Source organism: Hyperoodon ampullatus (genome assembly GCF_949752795.1).
Source record: "Hyperoodon ampullatus genome assembly, chromosome: 16".
Classification (NCBI taxonomy): Eukaryota; Metazoa; Chordata; class Mammalia; order Artiodactyla; family Ziphiidae; genus Hyperoodon; species Hyperoodon ampullatus.
The window spans coordinates 1,250,642-1,278,520 of NC_136929.1; the positions used below are offsets into that span (position 1 = coordinate 1,250,642).

The 27,879-nt window shown below is 50.6% G+C and overlaps 1 protein-coding gene across 2 annotated transcripts; it reads right to left on the minus strand.

The window, feature by feature from the left end:
- Positions 1 to 3,658: 3,658 nt before the first annotated feature.
- TMCO3 (transmembrane and coiled-coil domains 3) lies at positions 3,659 to 27,713 on the minus strand. 2 transcript variants are annotated; one of them, XM_079722009.1, is made up of 13 exons: positions 26,856 to 27,713; positions 26,246 to 26,768; positions 24,297 to 24,476; positions 22,581 to 22,772; positions 21,370 to 21,498; positions 17,771 to 17,863; positions 13,999 to 14,185; positions 13,800 to 13,917; positions 8,543 to 8,738; positions 5,805 to 5,955; positions 5,124 to 5,203; positions 4,268 to 4,417; positions 3,850 to 4,082 (listed from the first exon to the last, which is right to left on the minus strand). In XM_079722009.1, exons 2-13 carry the CDS (start codon positions 26,687 to 26,689, stop codon positions 3,969 to 3,971), a joined length of 2,034 nt encoding a protein of 677 aa, XP_079578135.1. In that variant the 5' UTR covers positions 26,690 to 26,768; positions 26,856 to 27,713; the 3' UTR covers positions 3,850 to 3,968. The 2 variants fall into 2 exon arrangements, with proteins under 2 accessions (XP_079578134.1, XP_079578135.1); XM_079722008.1 differs by lacking the exon at positions 5,124 to 5,203 and having other exon boundaries at positions 3,659 to 4,082; positions 26,246 to 27,713.
- Positions 27,714 to 27,879: the final 166 nt, after the last annotated feature.

Sequence of the window (27,879 nt, forward strand, 5' to 3'; positions counted from 1 at the left end):
GCATTTAATCTGTAGATTAACTTCGGTAGAATGATTATTTTAATATTAATTCTTCCAATCTATGAGCATGGAATATCTATTTGTGTGTTGTCTTCAATTTCTTTCATTAATGTCTTATAGTTTTTCAAGTACAGGTCTTTTATCTCCTTGGTGAGATTAATTCCTAGGTACGTTATTCTTTTTTGATGTAATTGTAAATAGGATTGTTTTCTTAATTTCTCTTTCTGGTAGTTCATTGTTAATGTACAGAAATGAAACAGATTTCTGTATATTAATTTTGTATCCTTCAATTTTAGTGAATTTGTGTATGAGTTCCAATACGTTTTTGGTGGAATCTTTAGGATTTTCTCCATATAGTATCATGTCATTTGCAAACAGTGAGAGCTTTACTTCTTCCTTTCCAATTTGGATGCCTTTTATTTCTTTTCCTTGTCTGATTGCTGTGGCTAGTACTTCCAATACTACATTGAATAAAAATGACAAAAGTGGGCATCCTTGTCTTGTTCCTGATCTTAGTAGAAATGCTTCCAGCTTTCACCATTGAGTATAATATTAGCTATGGGCTTGTCATATATGGCGTTTGTTCTGTTGAGGTATGCTCAATCTATACCCTCTTTGTTGCTCAATCTGTACCCTCTTTGTTCAGAGTTTTTATCATAAATGGATATTGAATTTTGTCAAAAGCTTCTTCTACATCTATTGAGATGATCATGTTTTGTGGGGTTTTTTTATTCTTCAATTTGTTAATGTGGTATATCACATTAATTGATTTAGATATTGAACCATCCTTGCATCCCTGGGATAAATCCCACTTGATCATGGTGTATGATCCTCTTAATGTGTTGTTGAATTCATCTGCAAATATTTTGTCCAGGGTTTTGCAAATTCATTTGCAAATATTTTGTACGGGATTTTGCATCTATGCTCATCTGTGATATTGGCCTGTAATTTTCTTTTTTTGGAATATTGTTGTCTGGTTTTGGTACCAGGGTGATGCTGGCCTCATAGAATAAGTTCAGAAGTGTTCTCTCTCTCCAATATTTTGGAATACTTTGAGAAGAATATGTGTTCTTCTTTAAATGTTTGTTAGAATTCATCTGTGAGGTCATCTGGTCCTGGATTTTGTTTCCTGTGAGCTTTCTGATTACTGATGCAATTTCATTACTGGTCATCTGTCTTTTCATATTTTCTATTTCTTCCTGATTCAGTCTTGGGAGAGTGTACCTTTCTAGGAATCTATCCATTTCTTCTAGGTTGTCCTTTTTATTGGTGTATCATCATTTGTAGTCACCTCTTACAATCTTTTGTATTTCTGTGATGTTGGTTGTAACTTCTCCTTTTCCATTTCTGATTTTATTTGGGCCTCCTCTCTTTTCTTCATCTTTTCTTCTGTCTCTCTTTCTGCTCTTTTTCTTTCCTTCTACTAGCTCTGGGGTTTGTTTGCTCTTTTTTCTAGTTCCTTTAGGTGTAAGGTTGGATTGTTTATTTGAGATTTTTCTTGTTTCCTGAGGTAGGCTTGTATCACTTTAAACTTCCCTCTTAGAATTGCATTTGCTGCATCTCATAGATTTTTGGATCATTGTGTTTCCACTTTTATTTGTCTGCAGGTATTTTTTTTTTAATTTCCTTTTTGATTTCTCCAGTGACCCACTGGTTTTTTAGTAGCACATTGTTTAGCATCTGTGTGTTTGTGTTTTTGCAGTTTTTATTCTCATGGTTGCTTTCTAGTCGCATACTGTTGTGGCTGGAAAAGATGCTTGATATGATTTCAATTTTCTTAAAAATTTGCAGACTTGTTTTGTGGCCTAGCATGTGATCTAAATTGGAGAATGTCCTGATTATCTGCAAAACTTCATTTCTCCTTCAAATCTGAATAACAGCCTTACTAAGTAGAGTATTCTGAGTTGTACGTTTTTTCCTTTCATCACTTTAAATATATCATGCCACTTCCTTCTGGCCTGAAGAGTTTCTGCTGGGCCACACACAGGCCCAGAGGAAATGGTGATGGGTCAGTGCTGGTATCTGGGAGGCAGGTGATCTGCAGCCCCAGGTGTGGGGGTTAGAAGGGCTCTGAGCCTTCTGCAAGTCTGCATGGTGAGGGGAGAAAGAGAACAGGGGTTGAGAGAGGGCTCTGTGAGTTCACCATGGGGGCAGACTGGAGCAAGTTTACAGATGATAAGGACCAAGAGAGGTGAGGGTGAAGACACCAGTGAGTAAAAGGTGACGAGGCCAATCCCAGGGCTGGAGCAGAGTGGGCCTGGTGGGGGAAGCCCCCATGGCTTTGGGGAGTCCTGATGGTCGCGGCCTCTCCAAGGAGCAAGGCTTTTCTAACAGCATTTCCTCTTGTCACGAAGCGTGCATCTTTATTAATTATTTCAGTCTCACAGAGTGATATTAGTTCCACATTTCAGGGAAAACCTTATGTCAGCATATCAGATAGGTTTCATTCAACAAAATTTAAGAGGTCCCAGCTCTGTTGTGGGTGCTGGAGATACAAGAGAAAACAGAACAACGCCGGAGGGAGAGGCACACGGACAGACACGGTGCAGAGTTACAGGCAAGGCAGGAGGGCCTTGGTGCCTCAGGTAACACCTCCCACTCCGCCCAAGGATCCGGAGGGAATGGCACCGTGTGGAATGGTTTACAAATGAATAAAACCAATGCTAGTTTCTAAAAATAAGCACATTTACATAATTTCTCCATTGATTTACTTCAGACTAGATACAATTTACTTCACCTTGATGTGTTTTAGTTATTAGTATTACTGCAACCCATAATTTACATCTGCGACCCGTAATCACACCTAACATCTCTGTCCCTCTACACCAAGTGTTCTGGACAAATCATTGGGCTCTTAAAGGCAGTATTGATAGGAAAACTCAACTTAGGTACCCCTTAGGGAAATGTGTGTAAGGATCAGATCTTCAGCTGTGTGGGCACTTCAGCTAAAATGGGGCACACTTTGGCCGCAGCTGTGGCTGTCTTGCCGTTTTCAGAGCTGGGAGACGAGGAGGCTGTTGTAATTGCTGACCCTGTGAGCATGTGAGACTGGATAATACATGGAATGCAAAAAAAAAATCATCAAAAGTAAAAAAAAAAAAGGGCACATAATCACCAATACACTTTTAGAATTCAAAGTCAGAACTTAGCCTATACAAATAGCTCTGCATTCATTTAGTCTCTATAAAAGTGAGGTAATAGGTGACACACCTTAATTTTCCTTTTCTTTTGTTTTTCTTGGCCGCACCACGCTGCAAGCGGGATCTTAGTTCCTTGACCAGGAATCGAACCTCCACTCCCTGCAGGGGAAGCATGGAGTCTTAACCACTGGACCGCCAGGGAAGCTCCCCCCAACCTTTTTTTTGCATCTTAATTTTAAAAACTGACAAAGATTAGTTCAATACAAAAATCTAATTAAAAAAACAGGTTTTCAATAAATTTCAAATAATTACACTGATCATAAATGATTTTTATTAAGGAATGCATAGTCTTGTGATTCAAAACCAAATATTTTAAAAGAATGATTTACCTGATAAAAACTGACATGAAAGTGCTGTTTAAAGTTGTAATAAAAAGCAAAAGACATTTAGAAGAACTTGTCTCATTTTAGAAAACATAGACTTTAAGGATTAAAAGTAACTTTCCAAACACATTGTGAGAATTAAAAGCTCACGTCACAGAAACGTTTAATAACAAATATCGACCAACGGTTTACAAGTTGTACAATAAATAAAAAAGCCTCCTAACTTTTTTCTTTACCAAAAAAACATGAACTGATGAAATAACAATAGAAAGTTAACATTAATTTCTGAAGAAAAGGCACATCCAGGCAAAAGAGTCAAGGCGATTTGTAAAACGCAGAGTTACATGTACACGGTGCATAATCACTGCACGCAGAGGCGGGCTCCGGGAGACTCTGAGATCCGGGAATGCGGTGCCAGCTCCGGCCGGTCGCCTGGCCGCGGTCCTCAGAGGCTGGACCTTCTCTCGGGCCGGGGCGCACACCTGGCGACGGCCACTCGCCAAAGCAGCGGGGCCAGGAGGAGGCTGAGCGTGGTCACACTCAGGATGAGGAGGTACACCTGCCGGGGGCGGGGCATCAGCGTGGCTGGGGGCATGTCTCCGCATCACAGTGTGTGAGCCTCTGGTGCCTGGCCTGGAGGAGGGTGCCCCCTCCCCCAAGAGGCCCCGGGGACTGGGGCGCCCCCCCCGACCCCAGCCCTACTCCCCCTAACAACCACGCTCCGCCAGCCGCGCAGAGACTCACCTCCCGAGAGATGACACGTGCTCTGCGCGCCCGGCTCCCCAGGACCAGAGAGAACTCGCTGACCTGGGCCAGCCCCGCGGCCACGATCCACTTGACGTACTGGCTGGTCTTGGGCAGCAGCAGAGACAGGACCAGGGCTGCCAGGGCGAACTGCCAGAGCGGCAGGTCACGCTCAGCCAGGCTGGGCCCAGAGCACCGCCCACAGGAAGCAGGGCGGGTCCGGGGGGGCCGCCCCAGCACCGCGCGGGAGGACACACGGAGACCCCCCCCCACCCCCCCCCGCCGAGGAAAACCAAGGCCCTCCCGCCAAGCGAATATCGTGCAGCGTTCAGAATGGAAACTTTGTTTTTAACGAAACGTAAAGAAAGCGCGGAGGAAAGCAGCCTGCAGCGGGCAGTGCGGTTCAGCCATCATCGGGGCGCCGCTCCTTCTCATCCGCAAAGCCAGCGGCCACCGCCCAGGCCACGTCCACTCCCAGAATCCCACGCTGACATGGGCACCTCAACAATTTGTAGTCACAGAGATCAGACAAGTGGAAAGTGGCAAACTAGTTCTCAGTGGCCGTTAAAATGTACGTTTGCGTCACCAGAGCCGGGTTTGCGGTTCTTTAGACTCACTTAGAAGTCAAATTACAGAGCAGGGGTGTCACTGGAGGATCCAGAGAGCGGTTTCTCCAGCCCCAGCTTCTGAAACCCCCATTTTCAACACAAACTCTGAGACAAAGGGCCATCCCGACCCGAGAAGCCCCAGCTGCCCGGGCTGCGCTGGGCGGGGGGTACACACAGGCAGGAAGCGAGGCGCATGGTGTGACAGGTGAAACCAAAGGCAGGGTGGACTTCGCAAGCAGGGGCCCTACCTTCATGACCACCACCGAGAGCGTGAGGGCCAGCAGGACGGCAAGCTCGTGCAGCACGAAGGTGGGGAACACGTGAAGGCCTGCGGGACGGGGACGGGCGATCGTCCGGGCCGGGCGGCCAGCCTCCCTGCCACCCCTACATCCACAGGCTCCTCCACCAGGACAGGAAGGGGCCCGGTGTCTCCCACCCACTCCACCCCGAGACCCCGAGCAGAGGGCCGGGCGACTCAGTGCTCCCCGCCCTGTTTCCACGGGCTTCAGAACCTGCCCCTCGAGGCACCCGGAGTCTCTGGGGCTCCTGGACCCACTGAGCAGTGCAGGGTGTGAGCGAGAGGCCAGGTGGCCGTGCTGTGACCACGAGCGGGACTGCTCCCCTCCACGGGGACATTCCCAGGGCAGCAGCCTCGACACACCAGTTTGATTTTTTGTATTAAAATTAGAATTTCTTCCTGCACTTGATGTGGACGTGCTGAAGTGGGCCTGCCACCCTGCTGAGTGGTGGACCCTCAGGACCACCAAGCAGGAGCCCCCATCCCTCAGCTCAAACCTTCCCTCCTTCTAAGGGAGAGCCCCTCAGACCCTAGTCACCATGGTAACTGTTTTCGCCGCACAAGCTAAGTAGAAACACGTGTGAGCAGATGAGACCCAGTGGGAGTGTCACCCCTGGAGGAGGAGGGTCACCTATGGATGCGAAGAACACGATGGCCAGGAAGTCGCGGACGGGCTCCACATAGGACATGACCTCCTCAGCGACCACGTGGCCCTGGGAGGACACCAGGGCTCCGGCCAGGAAGCAGCCCAGCTCCATGGACACGTCCAGGAGCTCGGTGACCTGAGGGGAGGAGGACACAGGTCACGCCGGGTGCACCCGCCAGCGTCTCTGCTGAGGACACACGAGAGGGCCTCTCGGACGCGGCAGGACGTCCCAATAAAACCTCGACAAGCCAGCTTCCCTGCCCCTGCCCAGGCCCCTGCGGTGTCCTAGGAGAACCCCGCAGAAGGCACGGCAGTGGACGTCAGCTCACTGACCACGAGCGAGAGGAAACGGTCATACAACAGTTGCAACCATCGGTCGTGTAGACTGCTGTGGACGTTTTGAGTGAGACTATTTTCCAAGATCTAAGCATTTGTGACACACTTTCTTTACCCTGAATCAATAAACCGCCCGACTCCCCTGGCATTAAAAACGTGGCGCACAAAACTATTCCCCCCCAACCCCGCCGGCGCCTAGAGGAAGGAAGTGGACATGGCGTTTAACTTGAGGAGGTAAATCCAGTGATGAGAGCAGCACAGACAGACGGACGACATTCCAGGAAGCCCCGCTGACGACCGTGTCGGAGCCCATAAGACGCCTGGGAGCGGATCCAACACAGCGCTCGCTGCCGCCACACACACACGACACATGCCGGGCAGCGTGGACACGGACGCGGGGAACCAAGGGCGCCTAGCGTTACGGGAACAGTCACAGGACTCCCTGTGCGTGGAAGCCGACCAGCCGACCAGCTGTACCCACCCCCATGACCCAGGAGACCACGACCAGACAGCCTGCGGAGAGGAGGCCGGCGGGCCGCCCGCCCGCCTGGGGACAGCAGGGCGTCTGGGTCACCCATGCTCGGCCACTCGGCTTCTGTGCTGTGACCTTTGACTTCACGGGGCTGAGGAGACGCTCGTGGAGAACAGGTCCTGGCGACGGCCACCCAGCCCGCGCTAACTCGCCTCCCACGGATGGAAGGTCTCAGTGAGAAAAGAAAGCAGTATGTTTCCAGAGGACAACACAGAGCATCCCCGTGACATGGGGCCGGAAAACGTGTGTCACACAGGATCCTGAAGTGCCGCCCTTAAAGAATGATCACGGCACTATGCTAAACCTAGGAACTTCCGTTCAAAGAAACGTCGTCAAGAGAGTGAAAGACAAGTCACAAACTGGAAGATATGAGCAAACCTGTATCTGACAAGGAATATTATTCAGCCGTGGAAAGGAATGAAGCACTGACACGGGCTACAGCTTGGGATCAGCCTCTGAAATGTGCTGGTCGGGGAGAAGGGCATGGCCACCTGGGGAAACCAGCCGCGGTCACGTAGGCCCACACAGCCCGGGCCTAGACCCGCACGTGCAGCCTCACTCCCACGGCCCGGAATGTCTAAGCACAGACGGGGCGAGTGAGCGGAGGCCTGGGCGCTAGACGCCTTCCCCAGAGCCCGGCACCCGCACCAGGTGCTCAGGAGACACGGCCGCAGAGCGAGGCTGCTTGGGCTCAAGGGCCGCTGGGTGGCAGCACGGAGCGCCGGGTCGGAGCGCTCTGCTGGGTGTCATTCCAGAGAGGACACTCCGGATGGGGTGGAGCAACGCACAAAACTGAAGTCGGTCACATACAGAACGGCTTTGAGCAAAAGCAAACCTTAGTCTTCTCCCAAGATTACGAGATACTAGCAGGCAACGCAACTGTGTAAGGAAGTTATTTTCCTCAGTTTCCTTTATAGGATTAAACTTTTCTCTTGACCTAACTGTAGGCTCACGTGCAGTTCTACGAAGTCATCCAGAGACCCCGGTACCTTCCCCTGGGCTCCCCCACGGCAGCATCTTCCCAAGTCACAGCACGAGTCCCGTGGATGTGACACCGTGGAGCCACGTGGGCCGCCCGTGACCTCCAGGTCCTCCCCACCCCCCTCCCTCCTCAGCACCCGGCCAGCGGCCTTCCCCCATCTCTGATCTGTCTTCACGAACTGCACGGAAGTGGAGTGACACAGCTCCTGACCTTGGGGACTGGCTTTTCGAGTCAGCACAGCTCTCCGGCGACTCACGGACCCGCAGTTCAAAGCTGGGTGGCCACCCTGGCGTGGAGGGCCGTGGCTGGCTGAACTACGCGCCTGAGGAAGGCCATCTGGGCGGTCTGGGCCGATGGGAGCACATCTGTTGTCACGCTCACGCGTCAGTTTCCGCGTGAACACGGGTCTTCACTTCTCCAGCGCACGTCGAGGGGCGCAGCTCTTCCGTGCAGGTGATGCCCCCAGAGCTGGGACTGTTTACGGGGTCTCCGGCCCCTCCCTTAACTGGGACAACTGCCTCCAAAACAAGCCTCTGTGGTGAGCTTTCACGTTACAGCGAAAGAAGTTACGCTGCTGACTAGCTTGTTCTCAACAAACAGAACGAAAAGTCGTTTTAAACTGTGATTCTTGCTTCTGATGCAAAGCGTCTAAGACAGGCTCGCACGGTTTCACACTCACAAACACCATCCCAGCAGAGAGCCTAGAGCGCGGGCAGAAGTGCCAGGCAGCACGACTGTGCACAGATAAAAACACCAACAAGTGTCTCACGTATGCCAACTGTCAGTAAAATGAAAGAAAAAGGACCCATCACAAGCTCTCGGTGAACAGAGGCTAAGTCAGACGAAGTACGTGGCGGGCATTTGGGGCCTTACCGTCAGCATGAGGAAGGTGAAAGCGGAGATTCCCAGGATGAGGATCTCCTTGTTTCCCTTGCTCTCCGCGTGCAGCTTCCGGCAGTACGGCCCCACGAGGTAGGTCCTCACGACAAGACAGAAGAGGAGAACCGCAGCAAGCGAGAAGAGGACCTGCCCGACCAGGCCCAGGACCCGCAGGATCTCCATGGCGACGCTGGGAAAGAGACGGAGACGCCTGATTCTCCTCAGAATACGCTGAAGTCTAACGACATGACCTTCCATTCCTTTTTAACATTACAAAATAAATGACCCAAATCGCAGACATTTTCATTTCTAAATGTTAGAATAAAATCCATCAAACATTAACCTCAGAAATTAAGTTACTTGAATCGAATATAGAAGCTGAATTGTGTTGCAATTAATACTTTGGAGTAAGTACATTTTATAGGATGCAGTGACTCGTGACTGACAGCTTATGTGTCTCCATCGATGACAGATGACAAAAGTCCTCACTAGGAATTAACCCCCATTTGAAATTCTTCGTAAGGAAACAGTCGCTCTGTAACACGACACGGCAGGCTCCCCACCAAAGCATGGCTGGGGGATGCCAGCGACTTTCAGAAAAGCCTTCCCTTACCCCAAGCCATAACTCTGAATTTTCTGTTATTTAGTCATGGAGAAAAGGGCTCTGCACGAAGCCCTTTTTAGAATATGCTATTCAGATCTCAATACATTGTTAAGATCTCCACCTAATGACTTTCACAAGACAGGCACTACTGTGTATCTGTCGTGTTTATGGTAACATACATATTTTTTAACCCCAATTCCCCATCACATTTAGGAAACCCTTCAGTCCAAAATTCTGGTTTAAAAGCTCCTGATGGAAGAATATAAATCAGGTGGCTAAGAGAGGATTCACCCCTGCAGCCAAGCCTAGACCAGCAGCCCAGACACATCCCAGGGTGTGTGTGATGCCTTGGGGCATCAGAGCAGTCTCTGTGAATATCCCTTCGGCTAAGGCTCAGGATGACAGCCCAGGGGAGAAGCCGGGGTCTGTGGCCTCGGCAGGAAGAGAAACCTGCTCGAAGTCCCAGCCAGGCCCCCAGAGCCCAGCAGCTGACGCCGAACTCCTCACCCACCGCCCGCGACCCGGACCCGGGCCTCAGGGCCGGCACCAGGCACCCCTTCCCCAGCTGCCCTCTTCTCCCTGTACCCCAGTGACCCCTGACTCATCCCATTCAGTTGGCTGCAGAGGCCAAAGCAACACGTGGGGATGCTGTCTGATGCCCGTGACCCGAGGGCCAGGGCCACGTCTCCTGGGCTGGACCCGGGAATGGGTCGCCCAGGCTCAGCCACACTGGGGGCGGCCTGTGGGGGAGCTCGTGCACCGTCCAGGTCCACCCTTGACAGACGGCCCCGCCCAACAGGGAGAGGCGTCCCGGACTTCCTTCCGTGGGGGGCAGGGGGCGGGGTGTTCTCCCACCAGCTTGTTGCTGAGTTAGCTGCTCCCAGCGCTCACCTATCTGTAAACTGCGTTAGTCTCACTTTTCTCATTGATTTGTAGATCTTCATGAAATGAGAAACTTAACCCTCTGTCTTAAAATCAACTATACTTTGATTTTAAACAATAAGACAGAACGTGTACACACATCTCTTTCCCATTTGTCTTTGGCCTGCTTACCTAATGTGTTCCTGTACATGTATGTGCACGTATACGTGTGTGCACACATGTACGTGTGTATATGTATGTGTGCAGGTCTGTGTGTGTGTATCCATGGATGTGCGTGGGTGGATGTGTGTTTGTGTGTACATGGACATGTGCGTGTATTTAAACATTCAAAGTATGAAACTTTAGTGACACTGATCACATTTCTTGTCCTTTATGGCTTCTGGAATTTGTGTTCTGCTTGAACATCTTCAATATTCAGTAATACATTCATCCATACTTTCTTCTAGAACTTTCATGGTTTTGCAAGATTTTAATTCTAGTAATTTGAATTACTTTATTTTTTTTTTATCATAGTCCCTGTGTTCTGTTCTTTACCTGTGAAATATTTGGAGGGAAGAAGATAATCTTTTCCTTTAGGAAAGATCGAGATGAATTCTGAATAAAGCTGAATTAAGAGGCAAAGCCTATATTAACATTATTATTGATTTTATTTAATACTTTTTACTATAAATTTTCCCTGGTTATCAAAATTGGAAAAGAGGTTTTTCCCAAATTATACAGAAAAGTAAATAAACAGTAAAATTACTGTAATCTACTCCGCTACTACTAGAAAAATCCTGAACACTCTGTAATACACATTTCTAGCCTCCATCTTCTCCTTTATGTAGTTAAAATAACATTGTGTGTAATTTTTAACAGCTTTATTAATACGCCTCATTTCACACAATTCACCCGTTTAAAGTATATAATTTAACGGCTTCTAGTCACAAAGTTGTGCCACCACGACAGTCTCAGAACGTACTTCATCCTTGAGAGAAACCCTGCGCCCCTTACACTCACTCCCCAAGCCCAGCCCCCGGCACCACCAACCTGCTGTCTTCTGCCTGTTCTGGACGTTTCATATAAACAGAATCGCTTGTGGGAACCACGGTGTGGCCTTTGGCGTCTGTCCTCAGGGCTCATCCGCGCTGTAGTGTGTGTCAGCGCGTCATTCCTTTTTATGGCTGAATAACATTTCACTGTATGTTTTATTTATCTGTCCATTAGCTAATGGATATTTGAGTTGTTTCCACATCTTAGCTGTTATGACTAATGCTGCCATGAACATTCACGCACAAGATTTTTTTTTACTGTGGTAAAATATTCGTAACGTAAAATTTACCACCTTCCCCATTAGTGTGTAACTCATGGCACGAGGGGCATTCACGTGGCTGTGCGCCTTCGCCCCCACAAAGGTGACACCTGTGACAGGTGTTCCCATTCCTGTGGGGTACACACCCTGGAGCAGAAGGGCTGAGTCATGTGGCAGCTCCATGTTTCTCCTTCTGAGAAACACTATATGTGGTCTTGACTCTGTTTTACAACCTAACACAATGTAGGGCACTTTTCCACGTCATTAAAATTCTCGGTAAACATGGCTTCTCATGACAAAACGGGAATGAAGTCAACAGGACCAGTACCAGTACTGGATGAATTTTTAAATTAGGAAGATAAAAAGAAAAGCTTTCCAAGTCTTCTGCCTGAGCCGTACCTGTCTACCTGGCAGGGGGCCTGGTTCCCAGGTGATACCCGTCGTTCCCAGGGGGCCCGGACACTCTTGGCCGCGGTTCGGATTCTGCCCGGGAGAGCGGGTTCCCGCCTCTCCCGGGAAGGACTGACCGCACGTCCCAAACAGAACTCAAACGACTTTCGGCTAAAGTTACAAATCCTTTTTCTGTCTAAATGTTTGTTCAGTTACTTACCCTGAAAATCTGTAGCCAGAAGGACTAATGCGACAAAGCATTGCTTTTCTGACAGTTAAAGACCTTTGGATCAAAGAAAAATGACAGACAAAGGGCCTTCCTGACAAACGGCCTTTAACAGCTGCACATACGAGGGGCGTGTTAGGTGCCTTACGAGTCTCTCCTGTCGACAGCCAGCACACTGTCCAGGTTCCACCTTGTTCCCATCCTACAGGTGAGAACACAGCCTGCAGGGCTGGCAAATGGAGAGCTGGGGCTCCAGGGTGGCCGCACACCACGGCCGGAGCCTTCACCTCTGGGAATCTCACTTAAAAACCATTCCCTCCTTCTACTTTCCCCACCAGGCTGAGCTTCCTGAGAGCAGAGAAGAGATCTTGATCACTTTGGACTGCTGAAACTTAATACCATATCTGGCGAAAGGCAAATACTAAAAATACAAAACGCTTCCACCCCGCCGGTCAGCAGTGAGGCAGGCTGTCCACGCCCCCCGGACGGGGTTCAGCAGGAAGAGGAACACACACCCCCAACCACGCCTCAACATGGGGCTGCTGGCTTTAAAAAATAATTAAAGGATCCAGAGACTCATATTATCCGATATAAAATGTCCAGGATACGACTGGAAATCACTCAGCACACCAAGAATCAGGAAAACCACAACTTGAATAAGACTCCAACATCAAGACCGGTCATCATTAGGATTATCTGACAAAGATTTTAAAGCAGCCATCGTAAAAATGATTCAATAGCACTTAAAAAATTCTCTTGAAACAAGTGAAAAAATAGAAAATCTCAGCAAGAAACAGAAGTTATAAAAAGAAGAATCAAATGGAAATTATGCAACTAAACAACATAATAACCTGAGCAAAAATCTTGCTGGATGGGCTGAATAGTAGAGAAATGACAGAGGATGGGACCAGTGGACATGAGGACAAACGGACAGAATTTACCCAGTCTGAACAACAGGCAGAAAACAGACCAAAAAAGAAGCGTCTCAGAGACCCGGGGGACAACAGAAGAGCCATGTTTGCATCACTGGGGTCCCAGGAGGAGGGGGCAGGCGGGACTGAAAAGAAAACACCTGAGGAAACAATGGCCGAAACTCCTAAACTAGGAAGAGACAAGAGACACAGAGCTGCAGCTTCAAGATGAACGAACGCCATACAGAACAAGCCCAAAGGTATCACGGGCCAGAGGTGTGTGTGCCCCCAGAGTCATCTGGAGGTGGGGCCGGTGCTGGAACCAATGGCCTTTATAAGAGAGACCGGAGGGCTTTGCAGCCCTCCACCTCCCCTACCGTGGAGACACAGGAGAAGACAGCTGCCTGAGAGGGCACCAGCACCCTAATCTCCGGCGCCCAGCCCCCGGGACTAAACGTCTGCTGTGTAAGCTGCCGCATCTGTGGTGTCTGCTGTAGAGCCCGAACTAAGACACCAAGACACAGCGTCATTAAATTTCTGAAAACTAAAGGCAAAGTCTTGAAAGCAGCCAGAGAGGAGCCATGCGTTACTTGTGGAGAAACACAGATCTGAATGACAGCCGGTTTCTCACTGAAGCCGTCGGAGGCCAGGGAGAAGCAGCACAGCATTGCCAGGCACTGGAAGAAAGAAACGTCCGCTGCGGACTGATGCCCGGTGGCCACGTCCTCCAGCGGGAAGGGAGATAAGACTCTCAGATAAGGAAACCGAGAGAACCTGCTGTCGGCAGCAGACTAACCATGAAAGAATGACCAGAGCCCTCTAACAGAAAGGAAACAGAGCAGAAGAAACCTTGTACTTGAGAAGGAAAGGAAGGTCAGTATTTCAATAAACAAATGACCTGAAGCCAGAAAAACAGACCGTGAACTGAAGTACGGCAGCAACCCTACCTGGCGTGTGCGCCGGCTCCCGCCTGGATGAGCGTGGGCAGGACAGCGATGAACAGTCCCAGCTGCACGTCCTGCGTCACCAGCATCCCCAGCAGCACCGCGCCGTAGTCGATGTCGCCTGCTTGGGGAGAAGTCACTAAGAGCGCGTGGACTCAAGTCGGTTAACCTCAACACACGCTCAGAACACGCTGCCACCTACCTTCCTTGTCACTGCGGGTGCTGCCCACAAGGAACTTGGACACCAGGGGTGTGCTCGACAAGGACAGGCAGGTGGAGATAAAGACACTCTGGGTGGGTCTGATCTGTAGAAGGTGGCCCCAGACCAAGCCGAAGGCCACCATGAGCAGAGTCATGTAGCAGGGCCCCTGAAGGGAGATCTTCCACACCTGGGAGAGAGCACAGGGGAGTGCACACACCTCAGTGCCCACGGCCCCGCAGAGCACGTGCACACCCGCCCAGGAACCGGCTGGCCCCGCAGCAAACACACCAGCGCAACACCATGAAAAGCGGGGGCGGTCACACACGGTCACCGAGCGCTGGACGTGGTTAGGGACGAAGCACGCCCTCCACCCTCTCCGCGTCGTGCACTGCCATCCTCAGGACGCAGCTGGAGCTGGGGACCCCCCGCCCCCTCTTCCAGCGGAAACAGGACACACCTGAGCGGCCCAGGTGATTCACGAATAAACGACAGACAGTCGAGGGCGCGAGCATCCTCAGTGACAAGGCCCGGGAAGGATCTCGCAGACTCGGGCGGCTCTGAACTGTCTCTAATCAGGCCTCTAGGAGATTTCACAGAAGACTGAGAGGGGCCTGCCAGCAACTGCTGATACTTCAAAACCCTACCAAGTAACTTCCCACCGTGACAGGGTCACACGGGTAGCCCACAGGCAGGAGAGCCACCGGTACCTCAGGCTGCGCTAAAGCTGTCAGTCATTTATCGCTGAGAAATGAAAGAAAAATAAACGTGGACCTCTAGTGTAGTTACCAATGGATATAAACTTTCTGCACGCCGAGCCCATGGGCCTGCCTACGAAGGGGCGCGATGCGCTCCTGGTGCAGGTCAAGGGTCAGGGCCGCCAGGTGGGGAGCAGCCAGGCTCGGTGGCGCTCAGGGACATCGGAGCTAGGGGACATTAGAGACCCCAGCTCGCCCCCGACCCAAAGGCACCCAGTAGGGGCCGGTCCCCGCCCAAGCCCCTGCCCTGACTTACAACACACACCTGCTCCCACGAGCCCTGCCTCAGGCTGCATCCCCCGGCACAAGATCCCCAAAGCATCACAGAGACATATCACACTGATGAGGGCACGCAAACATCACGGTGAATGACGGTACTTTCTTATTTAACCCTGAACACCACAGTGCTGGGGAAGATAGTTATGAGACTCTGGACCCAGAGGACACCTGAATCCTCCCAACCCCTCAGAGCCCAGACGAGGACGCGCCAGCTGAGAGGGGGCTGCGCCGGGGACACGGGGGGGCCAGACCCTGACCCTCCTCAGCCTCACCGCGAGGTAACACCGCTGCTGGCTGTGACCGTCTGAACGCACGTGAACACCGAGGGGTCCAGGCTGCGCATTCACAGGGCTGCCTGGGAAGACCCTCCCACTCCCAGGAGACCCCACAGGTCCTCGCCAGGCCCCTCTGGCCCAGCCACAACACACATCTCAACGGAATTAACAGGAAGAATTTGGCCACTTCCCTTAGGACCCAGAGAAGTGGGCAATTTTCTTTATACTTTGGATTCAGAAATTAACACATGGAGGTGATTGTGCCAGAAGGATGAAAAAGATACCAGAACTGACTCAGGTCGCTGTATGAGGAGGAAGGCTGACAGGAAGTGAGGCGTCAGTGGATGGACAAATGGAGCTTTAACAGAAAAAAAGGGGGAGGGACTTCCCTGATGGCGCAGTGGTTAGGAATCCGCCTGCCAGTGCAGGGGACACAGGTTCGAGCACTGGTCCGGGAAGATCCCACACGCCACGGAGCAACTAAGCCCATGCGCCACAACTTCTGAGCCTGCGCTCTAGAGCCCGCAAGCCACAACTACTGAGCCCACGTGCCACAACTGAGCCCACGTGCCACAACTACTGAGCCCACGTGCCACAACTACTGAGCCCGCGTGCCACAACTACTGAGCCCACATGCCACAACTACTGAGCCTGCGCTCTAGAGCCCACGAGCCACAACTACTGAGCCCGCGTGCCACAACTACTGAGCCCACGTGCCACAACTACTGAGCCCGCGTGCCACAACTACTGAGCCTGCACTCTAGAGCCCACAAGCCACAACTACTGAGCCCACGTGCCACAACTGAGCCCACGCACCACAACTACTGAGCCCATGTGCCACAACTGAGCCCGTGTGCCACAACTACTGAGCCCACAAGCCACAACTACTGAGCCCACGTGCCACAACTGAGCCCGCGCGCCACAACTACTGAGCCCACGCACCTAGAGCAAGTGCTCTGCAACAAAAGAAGCCACTGCAATGAGAAGCCCGCGCACCGCAACAGAGTAGCCCCTGCTCACTGCAACTAGAGAAAGCGCGCGCACAGCAACGAAGACCCAACGCAGCCAAAAATAAAAATAAATAAATAAATTTATTTAAAAACAAAAAGAAAGAAAAAAAGGAGGAATTGGGGAAAGGGGTGGGCATGGCCGGGCACAGCTGCTCCCTGATGGCAGCGCAGGCTCAGGCCGAGCTTACTTCCCTTCCTGTAGGAAGCATGCTGGTGGTCAGAGAGGACTTGGAAAGCAGCATCCACGGTTGTTTGGCACATTATTTCCTGTGCTTCTGGGCTCCTTCTGTGTCGCCACAGTCACACTATATGCTCACTTTTTTCTTCTGAAGTTCAGCATTTAACATTTTTTTCTTTGTTATTGCACATTCTTATAATACTTTTAATGGCTACATAATACTCCATCCAGCAGCTACATCAGAGCTTAAACTTTAGACACTCAGGTTGCTTTGGATCTTTTATAAAAATGCTACAATGAGGAGCTGAGGACCTTTTAGGGGCTAGTTTTAAAAACAAAAACCAGAACTTGGGCTTGACTCTTCCCTTTGCCTAGAAACCCAGGAGCAGAACCACCGATGAAAGGATGTGAACCTGGCAAGGCTCCTGAATCAAACTGCTGGACTGCTCCCCAGAAGGGGCACGAGCTGTCACTCTCATCCACCTGGTGCGAGGGCGCCCAGTGACCACCCGCAGAGTCACTGAGACCCCTGCTGACTCGACACTGGTGTCCTAGTTAAGCTGGTGGGCAAAACGGGGCCTGGACGGAGCCGCCCCTTCCTGTAACCAGCAGCTTCCCTGTCATTCCCCACACACCCCCATCTGCTTTCTCATCAGCTTTTTCCTCTTCTGTGACCTGTTCAAACACAAAGTAGCCTTTCATGAATTCACTTCCAACCTAACTCCGTTTCCATTCTCGAATATTCCGGCTTTCAAAGTAATCATTCTAAAAGTCAACAAATTTAGGAGGAACTGTTGCTTCCACTACTTTAACATTTATTCATACATGTGGCCCTAAATACCATTAACCTTTCAGATATTTTCATCTTACAGTGACATAGCAATAATCAAAATTTACCACTTATTTAGGAAAACGAGGAGTTTTTCCCCAGAGTAACACACTGAACGTTCCACCCCTATGATATTTCAGCCTCTACCAGCGTTGGACCCTCTTGGAGGGACTCAAACATCAGTAAGTTTGGACACAGCACTTCTCAGACCTGGTTTGGAATTAGCCACTGAAAGCTAATTCCATTGATTCACTGAATTTTCACTCTTTTTTTTTTAACATTTTATCTTCTGGAGTTTATGTTCCAAAAATAGCATCAAACTACAACACCATATTCTACCCTAAACAGACCTAATCTGCTGGGCAAGTCTCCAACAAATGTAGATGGTGATTGCAGGGCATGTTAATCTCAGTGGGGCGACGACACAGGCACACTGGTGGACTCACCTTTCTCAGTTTCTCTGGGGAAAATTCTAAGCCAACGAGGAAGAGAGTAAAGAACACGCCAAATTCTCCTAACGTCTCCACCTGCACAACTGACTGAAAAACAAGAAAGTTTTAAAACCGTAAAACTTAACATATTTAAGATATCACGTGTACTTCACAGAACCATCTTGTCCTAACATACTCAGTGGGATGCCACCAAAAAGCCCAGTATTTAAAAAAACAAACAAACAAACAATGATCTGAATTTCCTCTATATCTGAGATCCTCTGAACTTCCTGATGGTAGTGACTTCTTTCCTTTTTCTTGATTAGCCGGAGGAATAATTTTATTTATTTTCTAGGAAATAGCTCATGAATTCACCCGCTTTCAAGTTCATTAATTGCCACTGTTACTTCCATTACTTCCTTCCATTAGCTTCCTTTGGGGACGGGGAGGCATTAAACCTCAGTTTAACACTTAACTAACAGGAGTGCTTTACTTCCCTTGGGTCTGGGTGAGACTGAGTGTGGGATTTTCTCCTGGACCCCATGTGGCCACTCCCCACAGGTCCTGACGTACAGTGCCCCTCATTTGCTATTTACCGTCAACGTTCCTGCACTATAGTAGACAGTGTTGTTCATACCAGTACATTTGGTACTACTTATATTATTTACAGTTGAGGTTTGCATTATGGCCACTAACTTTTTGATTTTTTCAATGTTCCCTGAACACGTGAAAATGGAGTCCAGGCCTTCGTGTGTCGGTGTGCCCCCCAGGCCCCACCGTGCACCTCCTCTGTCTCCTGGCTGTGAACACCACTGATTTGCCCTCTTTCTATCAGCACATTTCCTCCTTTCACTCTCAACCTTTTAGTCACTATTTTTATTCAATCTCGTTTGTTGTACTTTTTTTCCTGACACCATCTGCAAACATGTATCTTCATAGAGAAGTTTGTTCCACATATATTTGCTATAAAACAACATGTTTGCTCTCAGTTCTTTTATGTCTTCTGCTTTTTATGCTTCCTTACTGCTACTATTTTTTTTCCCTTTTGAAAATTAGGCTGCAACCTGACTTCAAAGTAACACACTTAAACCTATACTTGTTGACTTAGAAAATGAAAGCCTGTTACTCCCTACGAGGAAAAGATAAATACTGAAGTACAGTTATATACAGTTAGACTCTCTCCGTTAACCACTCCCACTTCTGGCTAGTATGATCTTGGATTTTTATTTTGGTAATTTTATCTTGGTATTTTTGTTCGTTTGTTTGGGGTTTTGTTTTTGATTTTGTTTTTTGTTTTTGGCCACACCATGTGGCATGCAGATCTAGTTCCCCGACCAGGGATGGAACCTGGGCCCCCTGCATTGGGAGCGCAGAGTCGTAACCACTGGACCACCAGGGAAGTCCTGATCTTGGTATTTTTATCTACTGTAATTATATTATTTTTCCATGGTATACATAATTTATTAAGAAATACAATATTCATAGTATCCAGTTGGATCTATTACCTAGTTATTTAGCCTTAATTCTTTGCTTATGAGCTATCTTGGCTGTTAAGTAAAAAGGAAAAGGAAGATACATTTGTGTTTTCCAGGGTTTGCAAATGTTCTGGAAAGGGAGGGATGGGACAAGGTCAGGCAAAGATTTTTCACCTACAGCTTTTTATACTGTTTCAATCACATAAAAACTACCTATTCAAAAAGCTGAGAGAAGACCATAATTCACAATGTTCTTTTCAGCACTGTTTACAATAGACAGGACATGGAAGCAACCTAAGTGTCCATCGACAGATGAATGGATAAAGAAGATCTGGCATATATATACAATGGAATATTACTCAGCCATAAAAAGAAATGAAATTGTGTTATTTGTAGTGAGATGGATGGACCTAGAGTCTGTCATACAGAGTGAAGTAAGTCAGAAAGAGAAAAACAAATATCATATGCTAACACATATATATGGAATCTAAAAAAAATGGTTCTGAAGAACCTAGGGGCAGGAGAGGAATAAAGACGCAGACGTAGAGAATGGACGTGAGGACACGGGGAGGGGGAAGGGTAAGCTGGGTCGAAGTGAGAGAGTGGCATGGACATATATACACTACCAAACGTAAAATAGATAGCTAGTGGGAAGCAGCCGCATAGCACAGGGAGATCAGCTCGGTGCTTTGTGACCACCTAGAGGGGTGGGATAGGGAGGGTGGCAGGCAGACGCAAGAGGGAGGGGCTATGGGGATATATGTATATGTATAGCTGATTCACTTTGTTATACAGCAGCAACTAACACACCATTTTAAAGCAATTATACTCCAATAAAGATGTTAAAAAAAAAAAGTTGAATTAAAACCAGGCTTCCCAGAGGCCACCCTGCTGGGTGGTGGCTACACTCATCCTCCTCACCAAGGTCCAGGCTCTTAGCCTGCAGCATCCAGGTACTTCCCACCTGGCAAAACAGTCTGCTGTGAGGATCAGTCATTGTGAAGGCTGCCTCTACCCCCGTGTGTTGTCCAGTGGGGGGAACCCTCAGGACCCTCCAGACCCGGTGCAGGTGGGCTAAGCCGAGGAGGGGATGAGGCTGCAGGTGGAGCCCCCGCTTCACCGACTGCCGTTCTACCCAAAGGGGAGCGTCAGGCAGGGCGGGGCACACCATGGCCCCTTCCCACACCCTGCACTCCAGGTTCCTCTGGGGTGGGACCAGGACACCTCTACGTGGCATTCTCTTTCCCTTTGTCCACATTGCGTTTTCTTTTCAAGGACCCAGCTTGAAGCCCACAAGGCTTGGGACTCTTTCCTCACTGTCAAAAGCACCACCAACACAGGACAATGCTCCCCTCAATCTGCTCAGCAAACAGCCTTCAGCAAGAGCAGCCTCAGCACCCACATCCTCCCAGGCCTCCAGACACCCACAGCCAGGCTGGGCCACTGCTCACTACTTTACCAGCTTCTCAGGGTGTTAAGCGTGGGTTTTTGTTTTTTTTTAATTTTTATTTATTTTCTCGCTGCATTGGGTCTTCGTTGCTGCGTGCGGGCTTTCTCTAGTTGTGGCGAGCAGGGGCTACTCTTTGTTGCGGTGCGTGGGCTTCTCATTGCGGTGGCTTCTCTTGTTGCGGAGCATGGGCTCTAGGCGCACGGGCTTCAGTAGATGCAGGGCGTGGGCTCAGTAGTTGTGACTCGTGGGCTCTAGAGTGCAGGCTCAGTAGTTGTGGCGCACGGGCTTAGTTGCTCCGCAGCACGTGGGATCTTCCCGGACCAGGGCTCGAACCCGTGTCCCCTGCCTTGATAGGTGGATTCTTAACAACTGCACCACCAGAGAAGTCCCAAGCATGTTTTAAAAATACATTTAATCCAGGATTTTTAGTTCCTTTCAGTGTCCAAATAATCCAGTCCATAATATTACTGCAAACAGAATCTTTAAAACTAATATAATTTTAAAGACACAAAGAGGATCATTTTGTCTGGTCAAGCTGCTCACTCATTAATGAACAAAATGACTTTCTTACGCTTTAGAGATTCCTCAGGAAACTTTAAAAGACATCTTGTTTGATGTGATTTATAAGAAACTGCTACCTTCATTAATTCAAGTTCAACAGACACTGAACAGTTCAGTTTTGCTCTTACCTTAATACTGTTGAGTCCGGAGGGCCCCAGAAGCACGCCGCAGATGATGTAACCAAACATGGTCGGCAGTCCTATCGCGGTGCAGAGCCAGCCGCACGGCAAGGACAACATCCCTATGGCGACGATGTCCTAAAAGAAAGATAAACAGACAAGAAACACACGTAAGGTAACAGGCAGCAAGAGAAAGGAGAAGGCAGGGTGGGACGGTACCCTGACCTCACTGAGGGGGAAGAAAGGCAAGTGAGGGAGCCGAGGGAGGGTTCTGGCAGCAGGTGAGGCTCGCTCCTCAGCGTCTAACGATTACAATCGTGTGTCTGTTTCGCGTAGAGCCCATAACAGTCCTCTGAGAACTGTGAGTACGAGGACTCCCCTCAGGGCTCGAGTCCGGGCACCCTTCCCCACTGCGTTCCCATGGCACGAAGACGATCTAACCTTCACGGTATTAACCGGTCCAGAAGAGACTCGTGGACGGTGCTAAGGCTGCTGGCCCGAGGGTGGCGGGGAACGGGGTACTCACGTGGCCTCAAGACGCCGCCCCAGAAGCTACGCTCCGTACAAAGGGGAAGGGGGGCGACTGCGCAGTGGAGGCCCTGCCCCTGGCAAAGGGCACGAAGTCGCGTTCTCAGACTCAGCCCCTCCCAGTCCCCACCTGGTCAAAACCAAGGAAGGCCACACACGTGCTGTCTTTTACCTCTCGATTCAAGACAGCAGTTCAGGGATCAGCCCCTCACACGGGACAAGCCCGTGGGGACCGCTTATCTATCTGCCCCTCGGCTGTCTGTCCTGGCAGCACCTTGAAGACTGAGTTCTTTGCCTCGGTCTCTTCTCCTGAACAGATGCCAGCGTCAGGGAGTTTAGCTGGAGACCCAGCGACTGATGTGGACCCTGCGCAGGCTGCACCCCGTCACTCGCACACCTGTCACTCACACGGGCCAAGTCCGAACAGTGATCCCGAACCACAACCCTGCCAACCTCGAGTCAAGAATTCCACGTCCTCCCACTAGACCGGCTCCCTCCAAGGGTGCAGGTGTGCACCTCAGGCCGCCTGGGGCGCCAGCCAGCCGGCGCTGGAGAAGGCGGCCGCACCCCACGTCGACACAGGCCACACGTGAAACCACAGCCAAGCCCTCCCTGCCCCTTGAGAAGGAGCTATTCTAGCGAAGGCAGCTTTTAGGCAGCGGACGTGGGTGCCAGGCGGAGGCGCGGGCTACCTTTATGAGGTGGGGGTCTGCCCGCGGGATGGTGGCGTCCCTGGGCTTGGTCAGGATGTACTGGTTATTCTGCGAGTCGATGAGCATGCTCAGGCCCAGGTCCTCCTCTACCTCCCGGTTCGTGAGGTTCTGCTTGGAGCTGGCCTCTTCCTCTTCCACCCGCAGAACTGCCTCAAAGTTGACCCCTCTGACCTGTAACAATGACCAGTGTTGTGTCACTACAACCAAGTAGACGTGTTTAAGTTCAAGGTCAAATGTTAGAGAGTAAGTCCCGCACAGAAGAACGACAGGAAGGTTTTCAGCATTCTGTCAGGTGTGACGGAAGACCAATAAATTAGAAAATTCAAAGAAGTTTTCCAGTTGAAAAGTGACTTAAGGATGGAAGTGCTCAGGATCTCTACCACTTCCAAACACCTACTCTACCTGATTCAGGGCGCGGCACTGTGATCTGCAACAAGAAACACACATGTGGTCTTAGACCCCTTTCCCGCTCACAGCCCCGAACCCGCGGGACTTCCTGAGCGATAATGAGCGACGCAAACATCTTGTCCTACATTTGGTCTTTTGGCCTCAGCTCCTGAAATCGCTCCAGAGCAGCAGAGGTGAAAGGAGTGTGCTGTCCTTCATAATAAGCCCCTTGCGACCTCACCTGCCCCCGGGTGAGTGAGGGGTGGCGGAGAGCCCCCGGGTACCCACGGGAGGGGCTGGTCACCAGAGGAGCCGGGCACGTGACGAGGGCTGAACTTGCAGCTCCACCACGGCCTCTGCGAGGGCAGAGGGGCTGAAGGCCGAGTTTGTCAGGAGCCTAAATCACGAAGCCTCCGTGAAGACCCTTCAGGCACGAGCTCCCGAGAGCTTCCAGGCTGCTGAACGTGTGGGGGTGTCTGGGGGAGGCCGCCGTCCCCCACGCCCTGCCCTGTACCTCCTCCAACTGAGCTGTGTCCTTCGTGCTGACCTGCCAACCTAGCAAACGGACTGAGCTCTGTGGGCAGCACAGCAAACGCGCTGGCATCTGGAGTGGGGGCCGCCTTGGGCTGGGCCTGTCCCCACAGGGTCTGCGCCAGCCCCATGGGGCCGGTGCCAGGCTGAACTGAACCACAGGACGTGGCTGGCATCCCAGAGGACCCGGGGAGGGCCAGTGTGGAAGAGCCCGGAGCCGTGGAGGGCAGGGTGCCTGGTGAGCGGGGTAAAGGCAAGGACACTCTTCCCCAGGCGCACGGCCCTCACACACCCAGAGCCTCCCCCGCCCCGGGGTCACTGAGGGCCCCACTCCCCTTCCCTCTCCAGCCTTGCTCTGGTTTGCGGTCATTACCTAACCCTTTCCTGAGTCCGTCCCAGGACTCACAGTCTGACATGCTGCTTGGGACCCAAAGGTGGTTTCCTGTAATGAGCGAGCCTCTCCCCGGGCAGATCTGCACCGAAACGTGGCCGTCCAGGGCCAGCTTCCTGAGATCGGAGCCAAGGCCGGGGAAACACATGAGCTGCTGGGGGCGGGGCCGTCGGGGATGGGGGCGCTGACCAAACACGGGGCGGGGCGGGAAGCAGAGGAAACCGGGCACATCTTCAGGGCCACACAAGTTACTTGCTACGGCACACAAGTGCTTTAGCCTCATCTTCATTTTCAGCCTGCGCTACCGTACACCGCAAACAATTCCAAGTGCACATCCTCTCAGTGGCTCGGCAGGCGGAGAGGACCTTGCCGTGGATGCTACTCACCGACTTGTTGTCATCGAACGCGCGCTCCTCCGTCTCCTTCTCCAGACGGTCGGCCGCCCTCCTCACATCCTCGAGAATTTCATCCAGGAGGGATAAACTTTTGTTCCGATGCTGCATGCTTTTAAGAGCTTCAACCTGATGTTTTTCTGCTGCCAGAAGTTCCACATATTCCGCCTCTTCCTATTCATTTGTAAGAAATGAAGATGGTGTTTATTACGAAGGAAACCTGGATAACCTGCCCACACCGCGAACACGGCAGGGGAGGCCGGGTGCACCAGGGCACTCAAACTTCTCAGAGCAAACCCTGCAGGAAGGCTACTTACACACACATGAATGTAACACACAACCGTAAAGAGACGCTCAAGGTCCTCTCTTCACACGAAAACCACCCGCTGACCCTGATGCTGTTCCAGCCACTGTGCCTACTGCATGTGGAAGCCCAGCTGTGGCACTTGATTATTTAGCTAGACATTTCTAAGCGGAATACACAGTCGAATTCCAAGTTACCAAGGGGAGATGTTCCAGGAGAAGCTGACAGCATTACTTACTTGCACAGGTGATGCGTGGTGCTGGGAACAGAGTTTAACACGTGTACGGCACACAACCGTACTCAAGCTTGAAGGATCTCAGATGAAATCCCTACCACTTGCTCACGTTTGAGGCGGAGTGGGCGCCGAGCGGAGGGCGGCCCCAGGCACAGGCTCGGCCGTTCTGCGGCCTCTACTCAGCGCCCCCAGCGCCTGAACCGCCTCAGACCCGTGAGGCCAGAACCAGCAGATAGCAGGCGTGCGGGGTCAGTGCCACTCAAACTCATGTTTGTTCTCTGTTCTACCGTAAAACTACCACAAACCGACACCCCTGCGACTCCCTCTTTAACGCCAAGGAGTTTAATGTCCCACCCGTGCGAAGGACCTGGTGAGGCGGTGATCCCGCTCGGAGGGGGCGGTCTGTTTCCAACAACAGGCAGGATGCCCGAGTCCAGGGGGCTACTGACTCCATCACCATATTCCTACCCAAACTACCACACTTGGGTAAAACAAAGTTTAATAATTTGTATCTTCTTTACTTTTTAAGCTGTATAATATTGCCATAGCCTTTCCATGAAGACGAAATGATACTTCGTATATTTAAAGTGCCTGGCACATAACAGATGGCTTAAATGATAGCTTTAAAATGTTATATAACTATCACAGCTGACGTAATAATAGTTTCTTCTCATCATTTTAAAAGTATCCTTCAGGGGCTTCCCTGGTGGCGCAGTGGTTAAGAATCCACCTGCCAATGCAGGAGACACGGGTTCGAGCCCTGGTCTGGGAAGATCCCACATACCGCGGAGCATCTAAGCCCGTGTGCCACAGCTACTGAGGCTGTGCTCTAGAGCCGGCAAGCCACAACTACTGAGCCCATGCACCGCATCTACTAAAGCCTGTGCACCTAGAGCCCGTGCTCCACAACAAGAGAAGCCACTGCAACGAGAAGCCCGCACACCACAATTAGAGAAAGCCCGCGCACAGCAACAAAGACCCAACGCGGCCAAAAGACAAAAATAAATAAATTTATTTAAAAAATAATAAAAATTAAAAATAAAATAAAAGTATCCTTCATCAAAATCCTTAATTCAAATGTATACGTTTGTTTAAAACTACCTTTAATATTTTTGTTTTCAGCATGTGGGCCTTGAAGAAAGTCTGCCTTCACGCTAAAAGTAATTCTTATCAGAAGCTCAAAACCTGGACAGCAATTACAATGGGCTTATTTCCACGTCAGTTCACTGGGGGAACATGAGTAACTCTTTTCAGTGCCCAGGGATTTCCACCATGGAGAAAGCATGAGAGGCCCCTAGAAGTGCTCAAATGTGGCTCTGCTAAGTGACTGTGCAAAGGGACCGGCTCTCCCGCACCTGCCGAGCCGCCCTCCGCTGGCGCACCCCGCCCCCGCCCTGGGCCCACCTTGATGGCTGCCTTCCGCAGGGCCTCCAGGCGCTGCCTGCTGCTCTCCTTCACGTTGACCACGTCCCTGTAGTCGCCCTGCAGGGCTCTCTGGAGTCCGTGGATGGCCTGGAAGACTGAGTTTTCACTTTCATTCAGCTCTTTCTGGAAAATTTCAAACATGTGCACCTGAAACAGCTTCTCTTCGTCCGAAAGGCTGGCATCTTTTTCCACTGCTCTGACTGCACTTTTCAGTTTGTTAAGAACCACAGCCTTCTGGCGAAGAAGCCCGGAGAGCTTTCTGCAACCGTCCAGGACCCACTGTCTCCTCTGGGTGACGGCCGCCCCTTGGCCCCGGCGCAACTCGATGGCGTGTCTCACCACTTCTTCGGGCTCCGCGCCGCTGGCCAGCAGGTGAAGGAATGGGAGCCACACCCAGAGGTGGCTTTTCCCCGGCACCTTCATGATCCGATTTTAGGGACAGGGCAAGGCAGTCCAAAGATTCCTGCTAAGTTGGGCTTGCATTTGAGATATGCATTTTCAGCTGAAAAAGAGATTTATTGACACATATAGTTGAATGATGACTCATTGCTATTGAGATTAAAGTTTTAAATAATTACTAAAAACTCACTTTTCCGAGGAAAATGTTATTTTTCGTAGATCAACATCTGAACTATCTGCTGCACTTAGATTACAATCAATTACTGAATTTAAAGTATGGTGCCTGATGAAGAGCTGAGATTAAAGATTACATCTGAATTTTTTTTTTTTTTTTTTTTTTTTTTTTTTTTTTTGCGGTACGCGGACCTCTCACTGCTGTGGCCTCTCCCGTTGCAGAGCACAGGCTCCGGACGCGCAGGCTCAGCGGCCATGGCTCACGGGCCCAGCCGCTCCGCAGCATGTGGGATCTTCCCGGACCGGGGCACGAACCCGTTTCCCCTGCATCGGCAGGCGGATTCTCAACCACTGCGCCACCAGGGAAGCCCAATTACATCTGAATTTAAAAGCAATTTTTTAAAGTGAAACCCGGCCTCATATATCTACTAAATCTACCATGTGCAAAAGACAAAAACCAATTCCATTTAAGAGGGTCCACATATCAAAGGCTGGGAAACACCACCTGCTTCCCCCATCACAGACGAGGGGCCCTGGAACCAGGTCCGAGGGGCTGGGAAATGGAGCCGAACTGCTATGAGCTGGCTGGGCCGTACCGTCTGCTTTCCTGAGTCACCTGGAATTCCGTCAGACTTCCAATGTCAGTCTACCTTTACGTGCTAACGAGAGGTCAAGGAGAGAAAAGAAACCACACACTACAACCACACTCAAACGCTTTCCGTCGTGCAGGTTCAGGCTCCTCCTCCTCTCCCTTAAGGAAGACTTCAAGCAGTGCCTGTGAGCTCATCCTGCCGGCGGGGCGCAGACAGGACCCCGGCCCCAGTAGCGGGGGGAGCTGCAGCTGTGTCGCTCAGAGGAGGGCTGATCGAGGCGCAGGTGGAGGCGGGGTCAGCAGGGTCACCAAGAAAGAATGACCTCGGAGGCAGGAAGATAGAGAACAAAGACGGAAGAGGTGACAAATGCAGGAGAGCCTAGTAGGATGCGCCCTGAAATACACACACTGAGCCTGGCAGCTAGGCCCAAGTCCTTATGCCAAAAAG